This window comes from Etheostoma cragini, chromosome 11, assembly GCF_013103735.1.
Source record: "Etheostoma cragini isolate CJK2018 chromosome 11, CSU_Ecrag_1.0, whole genome shotgun sequence".
Lineage (NCBI taxonomy): Eukaryota > Metazoa > Chordata > Actinopteri > Perciformes > Percidae > Etheostoma > Etheostoma cragini.
This window is the reverse complement of record NC_048417.1, coordinates 5,376,649-5,385,821: the sequence shown is the minus strand read 5'-3', so window position 1 is coordinate 5,385,821 and position 9,173 is coordinate 5,376,649. Positions and strand designations below refer to the sequence as shown.

The following is a 9,173-nucleotide window of genomic DNA, read 5'->3' as shown; positions in this document are numbered from 1 at the left end:
GGTGTTTTCTTTTGTATAGCTGTGGTAAAAAAAAGAATCTCAATCATCACCAGAGGTGATATTCAATAAACAGTCAATACCGACCCAATAATCCTCTAACCCTCCGTGCTCTACTGCTTTGAAGCAGATACTAGGACACAGCTTTGTGACTCTCCAGTGTTTTTTTAAGTTGTTTTTTTAAGTTGTTTTTTTAAGTTGTTTTTTTAAGTTGTTTTTTTAAGTTGTTTTTTTATTTATTAGATAGTAACAGTGGATAGACAGTAAAGTAGGGGGAGAGATAGAGAGAGAGAGAGAGAGAGAGAGAGAGAGAGAGGGGGTCGGATGACACGTAGCAAAAGGGCCACAGGTCTGAACCCGGGCGGCTGCAAAGAACTCAGCCTACATGGGGCGCACGCTCTTATTGGGTGAGCTAGAGTCCCCCGCGTGTTTGTCAGTTTTAACAGGAAATTGCAGCAGCGTCCACCTTGAGAAACACATCAGGCACTGGTTGGACTCTGATCTCTCTCCTCCCTCGCTCACACTGTTTAGCCTGCAAATAGAGAGCACAACTTGAATGCAGCAAACAGATGATCATTATTAGCATTCCATTCAGTAGAGAGTAAGAGGTGGGAGCCAAACAGTTGGCAAGTGTTTCAGGGCTATTTGAAAGTTTAACTTTGGCATCAAACATGCGGCATCCAACTTCTGCCAAAGTACCAAAAAGATCAAATAAATATTTACATTGTACATTTTTATTCATCGGCGTTTTCTTTTTGGGACACAATTTTAAGTTGGACATAAGGTAATGAATTGCAGAATATCGCAGAATGTTTAAAATCGCAATAACATTATTATATAATAACATCATTGTGGGGCATATATATAGTGTGTGTGTGTGTGTGTGTGTGTGTGTGTGTGTGTGTGTCACATGTGGAATGATGTACTTAACAAAAAGTGTGTAATAACTCTTAAATACGTCTTGTATTTTAGATTCCACTAAAAGTAGCCATCCTTTACTTTTTTGATATTGCTGCAAACCCTTGGTGTTCTCTCAGTGAGCTTCATGAGGTAGTCCCTGAAATGGTTTTCACTTCACAGGTGGGCCTTGTCAGGGTTAATTAGTGGGATTTCTTGCCTTATTAATGGAGTTGGGACCATCAGTTGTGTTGTGTAGAAGTCAGGTTTATACAGGGCCAACAGCCCTATTGGACAACTGTTAGATTTCATGTTATGTCAAGAACCAATCAGCCAAGTAAGGAGAAACGAGTGGCCATTATTACTTTAAGAAATGACGGTCAGTCGTTCCGGAAAATTGCAAAAACTTTGAATGTGTCACCAAGTGCAGTCGCAAAAACCATCATGCACTACAACGAAACTGGCTCACATGAGGACCGCCCCAGGAAAGGAAGACCAAGAGTCACCTCTGCTGCTGAGGATAAGATCATCTGAGTCACCAGCCTCAGAAATCACGAGTTAACAAAGGGCTCAGATTAGAGACCAGATGAACACCACACAGAGTTCTAGCAGCAGACACATCTCTAGAACAACTGTTAAGAAGACTGCACGAATCTGGCCTTCATGGTCAAATGTTAGCTAGGAAACCACTACTAAGGAGAGGCAACAAGCAGAAGAGATTTATGTGGGCCAAGTATCATAAGGAATGGACAAATCTGGGCTTTGGTATGATGAGTCCAAATAGAGATCTTTGGTTCCAACCACCGTGTCTTTGTGTGACGGAGAAAAGGTGACCAGATGGATTCTACATGCCTGGTTCCCACCGTGAAGCACGGAGGAGGAGGTCTGATGGTGTTGGGGTGCTTTGCTGGTGACAATGTTGGGGATTTATTCAAATTGAAGGCATACTGAACCAGCATGGCTACCACAGCATCCTGCAGCGGCATTCCATCCCATCCGGTTTGCGTTTAGTTGGACCATCATTTATTTTTCAACATGACAATGACCCCAAACACACCTCCAGGCCCTGTAAGGGCTTTTTGACCAAGAGGGAGAGTGATGGAGTGCTGCGCCTCAACAGCCACCGTACCTGAACCCAATCAAGATGGTTTGGGGTGAGTTGGACCGCAGAGTGAAAGCAAAAGGGCCAACAAGTGCAAAGCATTCTGGGAACTCTTTCAAGACTGTTGGGAAACCATTTCAGGTGACAACCTCTTGAAGCTCATCAAGAGAATGCCAAGAGTGTGCAAAGAAGTAATCCGAGCAAAGGGTGGCTACTTTGAAGAAACTAGAATACAAGACGTGTTTTCAGTTACTTCACACTTTTTTTTAAGTACATAATTCCATATGTGTTCATTTATAGTTCTGAGACCTTCAGTGATAATCCACAATGTAAATAGTCATGAAAATAAAGAAAAAGCATTGAATGAGATGGTGTGTCCAAACTTTTGGCCTGTACATATGTATATATAATTGTATATACAGTATGTATAATTGTATAATGCTCTGACCTGGAAGTAGATTATGATGATGAGGACACATATGACCAGTATCACCAGTACAACCACAGGAACAGATGTGTCTGATGTTATCCTCTCCTCGTCCTCCTCTTCTTCATCGCCCTGCTTTGCGGTCTGTCTGTGAGTCTCCGGCCCAGGACAGTCGGAGCTGCCTGTGAACAAAGGAAATGGCTGAAGACAAAGGAAGACTGAATGGAAGACAGACAGATGTTTGAACTGTGGGACCAGTGGATAAACTGCAGGTTCCGTGTGGACGTCTTACCTAAGACATGAATGAGTGTGCCGTTGCCAGTGAGCTGCAGATATGGTGGTGGGTAGAAGATCTCTATCCCACAACGATACAGGTCTGTGTCTGTGGCTTTCAGTCCGGACACTGTCACTTCCACAGCACCCTCTCTCAGCCGAGCAGAGCACTGCACCTAAAACACACATCAAACCTGAGTTGGACTGCAGTTCACACCGGAGGATGGAAGCTGCCAGAAATAAACTAAACTAAAACTAAATATATGACTCGATGAATTGATTATTATTCCATTAAATGCAACAAAAATAATATTAAATAATCGATGTAGGCACTTACTTATTTATTAAAATTGTTAGAAAATTGATATTTTTTTAATTTTCTTTTTAATTTACTTTCCTTGGTATTAATTCCGTTATCTATTTACTTTCCTATGACATTTCCCTATTGATTTATATTTTTCTTATTTACTTTTAAATTAATATTTATGTTTTGCATTTATGTTTTATTTCCTATAAATCTAGTCATAAACGTAGTTTAAATTTATTCATTTATTAATTATTTTCCCTTCGTATTTTCCTTTTTCTATTTATTCCCCCTAAACATATTTATTCATGGTTTAATTTTTTCATGCATTTCATTTCCATCATTCACAACGAGGCTAAAATGACCTTGGACATGGATAAAAGGAAGGTAATAGTAGTTGCTAAATACCCATGGACAAAAGAGGAAATTGTGTAAATGTCCTGCTCCATGGATGGGATGCGGCATCTAATAGTTCCCCTTTTTGGGGTACTTTCTGTGTGAAGAACATGAAGAAAAGCTTGTGCGCTCATATGCATTGAATCTTTCTAATTTAGTAATCCATATTGATTAAACATGTATTCCCAACCATCCACATGAGTGCAAAATGTTTTTGCCATCTTTTTAAGGATGCATTTATTCTTCCTTGAAATTACATTTTGCTCACAAGAAATACTATTTAAAATCCTAAAAAGCAGATTTACTGAGCACATTTATACTCCTTCCACCTGTTGGACAGTGTGAAGTCTGGCACCACCCTCAGGCCAAACTGTCAGTTCATCAACACAAAATTTCAGTAGCTCAAGGGTCTTTTTTCAAGGATTTTTACACCAAGGAGCCATTAATTGAAAGAGAGATGGAGCAGGGACCCCCTGCTACATATATTGTATAAAAGTAAGTTACATATTAAACTGGGCCTACAATAATGTGTAGGGCGGCCTGAAGTCATTATAAATAAATCTTTATTTAGAATACTAAGCTATTAAATACTAATTGTTGGTATTATTTTACAAACCATCTTTTAATGTTACACATACAGGACATGTGGCTTAACTGTATCTTAGTGACCCCCTTAGGCCAGTAAGCCTATAATCTGTGGCGATTTACATTTCCTAATAATATGTGGGATTCAAAACTTTCACAAAGGAACAATAATTTGGAGGCCCCCCTGCAGTGTCTCTGGTGACCTCTCAAGGGTCCTGGACCCCCTGTTGAAGATCCCTACTTTAGGACATACTGCCATGCATTTTGCTAACACATTCATGCTTCCTAGTGGATGAACCACTTAGATTTGTAATGGTATCATTATTGAAGATGAACCTAGTTTTTTTATTACTGTAAGGTGCCTGCCTCTTTGCAGTATTATACTCATGAAAATGTGTTCTCAGGGCCTTGCATGTTAGTTTTCATTCTTTTTAACCGACATACCTCTCTGTCTTTCTCTACTCCTGGCTGTGTCTGCTCTGTCAAGCTAAGGGTGGACGAGCAGAGTTCCTGGGTGCCTTGGAGGCCTTTCAGCAGAGTCACGCGGAGTTCCTCAGGGTCAGGGTATGGGTACGGTGGGATATGTTCGTTGGAGGGTTGGATTTGGTGGAAGGAGGGTCTGGGTTCGACAAAGCACTGGACCCGTGCTGTACCATTGGTGCTAACCACTTTGTAGGGTTGGGTCACGTTCAAAGCTGGCAGAGAAAAAGGGAAGGTTGGGTGGAGACGGTTAAGATATGGACAAGTGCGCGTTGCTTTTTCAAGTTTGGATCTTATAATAATATGTGTGCCCCCCAATATTTAGAAGAGGTAGCTTTGTCCACTTCAAAAAAATATAAAAGAGAAACCACTTCACAAAAGAGGTTTAAATGACTGTTCATGGGGCTCGGAACGTGCCCTGAAAACAAGAACTGTGTCTAATTGAGGAACAAAACAAGAGCGACCAAAAAATAAGGTAACATCTCTTGTAATTTTTTGTTGTTTAGGTAGATTTATGTCCAGTTTTCTTAAAGATTTGTTGTTGAGATGTTTTGTCTGAGATGATTAATAAAAATAACATTTTCCAAACACGTGATGAATTTGAATATGCAGACAGTTTTGAAAAATACAGAAGAAGAAGAATTTTCTTTACATAAATCAAGACATTTACACCATGAATTGATGCAGAAATGAACCAGAATGAAGAAAATTAAGTGTTTGAGGCTCATAATTTTCCCGGACAACTCCCGTGAAGATTTTGCTTTATTTAGGGATAGAATAAATAACAACTTAACAAACTTACGGCAGCTTTCTGCGAAGGAGTGAGCTACTGACTACTTGTCACATCACTTTTTGTTACTCAAAGCGCAGAGGTGGCCTACAAGATCCCGAAAACTCTCCACACCCACATGTCACTTCCTGTGTTTGACATTAAAACACTTAAACATTGTGGTGTGAGTGCACACAGCAGCTGTGCATGAGTCCCGTCCTCACATTAAAACTGTGAGCTTCAAACACACTCCTTGATGAAGGATAGTGGCTGAAGCTTGCTCATAAGCTAAGCAATTCAGTTTCCATTGAGTAGTTCCACTGAGCACCGAGAAAAATGGATATCATCCCTCACATCCAACTCCTCATAAGACAGTAGACAAGCCAACCTCAAAATATTTGTTTTTTTTAACTATATATGTACAGATAATGACTGAGGGGCACTACATTGCAGTTTCAGTGCCACAGCGTAATCATTTTATAGCCACAGATAAGATAAGAAGCTTTTACTGTCATTATATTACTATATTATATTAATGAATACGACAAAATTACAAATGTAATGGTAAAAAGAAAAGAAAAAGCTGTATGACACACATCCGTTTAGAACAAACAAATTTCATTCAACTTTCATCTTCAAACAAGGGCAGGACCATCAATGATAAAAAGTTAAAAAAAATATTAAATTGATGTTGACAACAGAGAGAAAAGTTGCATACGCTTTTTTAATCAGAATTCCACTTTTAGATGGAAAACCTCAAAAGAACAGTTTACATCTCGGGAAAATGTGCTTTTTTTGCTTATTTGCTAAGTTAGATGAGAAGATTTGTACCACTCCAACATCTGTGTGCTAACTATAACACAGCCAGCAGCCAGTCAGCTCAGCCAGTTCAACACAATTCTGTCTTAATATAACTGGTCTGCTCCACACCCTCAGTATGACAACGTTGCTTTTTCCATTACTGTCACATGTCTTTTAAAAAAAAATATAAAAACTAAATTCAGATATTCCACACATTATTGGTTGCTATTAGTTATTATCTTGCTAGAAGGTTAGAAGGTCTGGCTTTCAACTCAGACTGAAGTGGTGTGAAAATGGTGTGTACTCAGTGTTAATCATTAAAAAATAATAATAATAAAAAAATAATAAAAAAATAATAATAATTAACATTAATGATAATAACAAGTTGTTCAGGTCACTTCCTGATGTATTGTTTGGAGAAGGAGAAGCTATGGAGCATAGGCTAAGGTCCTGCAGGGTTTAAGTTGCCTAGAGATCTCCAGCCAAAATTTGCCAAAACAAAAGTTTGTCAAAATCATTTAGTTACCAAGTGTTACCAATCCATGTACTGAACATCTGGATCATCACATCACTAAAAGTCTGTTTCTACTCACCACTCCACGCAGCCGGGCAGAGGCTGAGGACTGTCAACACAATCCATGGCATCCCACTGTGAGTCAGGAGCATCCTGCAGTATCTCGGTTACTGTAAACAGAACGACACAGCCAGTAAACACTCTGAAATTACTGGTGAGCGCACACCTTCACACTGAATAATGTCATTAAAATACAGCAAAACTGTGAAAGTTACCTTTTATAGCAATGCATTTTCCTCTGCTGTCATGGAAAAAGTGTGCCAGCACAGGAAGTGATGCTGGGGTTTTGCCGGTAAAGAGAGACAAGTTAAACCGGCTGTGGTTCTGCAGGATAGCTGAGAAGAACAAAATTCAGTATGCAAGCAAGCAATGAAACTATAATGTATTAGTGTGATTATATACAAAGTCACAATGGACTTTTTTCTAAGCTATGATTACCACGGTCTTTAATTGCCAAGACTGAAGCATGTAGAACATCAAACAAGAAACTAATACAAAATGATAGCCATTTGAGCCAAGAACATTTTTAAAACAGGGTTGGCATGCCTCAGAATCAAAAGGATTCTATATAACCTTTTTGCACATACAGTCAGGTTCGAAATAATAGCAGTCCAACATTACTAACCTCATATTTAATCAAATTTCTTTTGGTAGAAGTGATATTTCTACATGGCAAAGAATTTACTAGTAAGTGTTGCAGAGTCATAGGAAACCAACAGTCACGACATGCATGCTGCTCATTCTGTGTAATGGAATGTCAGTGTTGTATTCAAATGAAGAGTTATGAATCAGTTTCAATACATAAAAATACTTAAAGAGGTCATGTTGCCTTATGCTGAAGAGACATTGCCTTTTGAAATGGGTCTTTCAACAAGACAATTACCCAAAACACACCAGTAAGTGAGCAAAGTCTTGGTTCCAGATTGATGTTATGAACTGGCCAGCCTGACTCCCAGACCTGAATTCCAATGAACACTTGTGAGGTGACATCAAACATTCTGTTTCTGAGGCAAAACCCAATAATGAAGAGGAATTGTGGGATGTGTTTCAATCGTCCTGGGCCGGAATACCTGTTCACAGGTGCCAGAAGTTGGTCGACTCCATGAAACGCAGATGTGAAGCAGAAATAGTGGTTATGCAGCTAAATATTCGTCTTTTGGTCCTCAGTTCCCTACCCCCTCACAATTAGTGCAGTAATTCAAATTAAAACAAACCCTAGAGACATTTTTCAGTTTATACAGTACATGTTTGAGTTTGTAAAGACAATTGCAAGTACTGCTATATTTTGAACAGCCCAATGTTCCTCTTCTTCACTTTCTGTAAAGGCAGAACACACACATGATCAATTTTGGTCATGTTTTGATTTGGAATTGAATGTGCAGTGTTCCCAATGCATTGATGTTATGGAATTAAAAGCTATTCTAAGGATTGTGAGCATTACTGACTTTTTTAAACACACTGCTATTTCTCTGAACATTCAACTGTAAATCTCATGGAAGGTTTTGTATTTACTTGTTGATGTGGAAACTGTGGCAGGCTTGACTGCTTACTTCAGATTCCTGCTAACTTCATGAATGTCCCTACATGTAGGCCAATAAGATACATTTTCACTCAACTGAATAACTCCATAAGTTCAATCCTTGGAGTCTCATATAAAAGTACACAATCCATCTGAAGTCTGCACTGATTGTGCCACCACAGCACACCACTTTTAGGCTACTGGTCATCTGATTATTTCATTTTTAAGTAGTAGAAAATTAATAGATAGTTAATTTTAGTTTAGTTAATTTTTAGTTTCCCGCTGGATAACTGAAAACGTGTTTGACTCACTATAACGTTGTCTGTAACCAGTGTCAGGTGGAATTAGCAAGCTAACTTTGTTAGCTAAATAGCTAACATCAACGTTAGCCTGCCGCTGCAGAGGGGGCTAGTAGCGAATTTACGAATCCTACCATGGCCACCTTGAGTGTTTAAGGCTAGGATAGCCAATAGGACAGGGGATAGGACCTGTTCATGTAGGCAGTGTGTGAATGTTATTGAAGGGCTGGTCTTGACATAGACACCAGTGGGATTCGTAAAATTGCCTCCCTGCGTACGCTGCTGCCTCGGCAGGGAGTAAAACAGATAGACCCCAGCCTCTTTGCTGCTGATGACCCGGCTGATTCAGGTAAGGTTGTTTTGTTGGATGGTGTCATAGCAACGGGTAAACTCACAGCCATGGATGTGTTAAAGTCACAGAGTGCTGAGAGGTTATATCCGATTCAACCCCCCCCCCCCCCCCCCCCAGGAGAGTTGGGAGGATCAGCTGAAGCATGTGCAGATGCTTAAACCAATAATAGCCCTGTTAAGAAATATCCCGGTAATTGAAGGAGTTTTCTAGGTCTGTTAACCGGGTTTTGAGGACTCCAATTTTAACCCGGGGTAAGGTGTTTACATGGTGTTTGAGAAGTCAGGGTATTGCCTTAACCTGAATATGATTGTTTTTTAAAACTGCATGTTGTCAAAAGAGGAAACTGTTTCCCAAAAGCCCAAGATTACGTCCTCAAGTTGAGTCTTGAGTTGTCCGCA

At 39.6% G+C, this 9,173-nt stretch overlaps 1 protein-coding gene across 1 annotated transcript; it reads right to left on the bottom strand.

Moving 5' to 3' along the window:
- Positions 1-315: 315 nt before the first annotated feature.
- cd28 (CD28 molecule) lies at positions 316-6,850 on the bottom strand. The gene is made up of 5 exons (XM_034886441.1): positions 6,625-6,850; positions 4,426-4,676; positions 2,716-2,872; positions 2,445-2,605; positions 316-529 (listed from the first exon to the last, which is right to left on the bottom strand). Exons 1-5 carry the CDS (start codon positions 6,695-6,697, stop codon positions 437-439), a joined length of 735 nt encoding a protein of 244 aa, XP_034742332.1. The 5' UTR covers positions 6,698-6,850; the 3' UTR covers positions 316-436.
- Between the last annotated feature and the right edge of the window lie 2,323 nt (positions 6,851-9,173).

Bases quoted from the DNA above. Each gene is read 5' to 3' on its own strand.
- cd28 (XM_034886441.1), bottom strand. From the start codon at position 6,697: ATGCTCCTGACTCACAGTGGGATGCCATGGATTGTGTTGACAGTCCTC. The intron at 4,677-6,624 runs GTGAGTAGAAAC...TTTCTCTGCCAG, and splicing joins CTGCCCGGCTGCGTGGAGTG to CTTTGAACGTGACCCAACCC. The intron at 2,606-2,715 runs GTAAGACGTCCA...CTTTGTTCACAG, and splicing joins CACACTCATTCATGTCTTAG to GCAGCTCCGACTGTCCTGGG.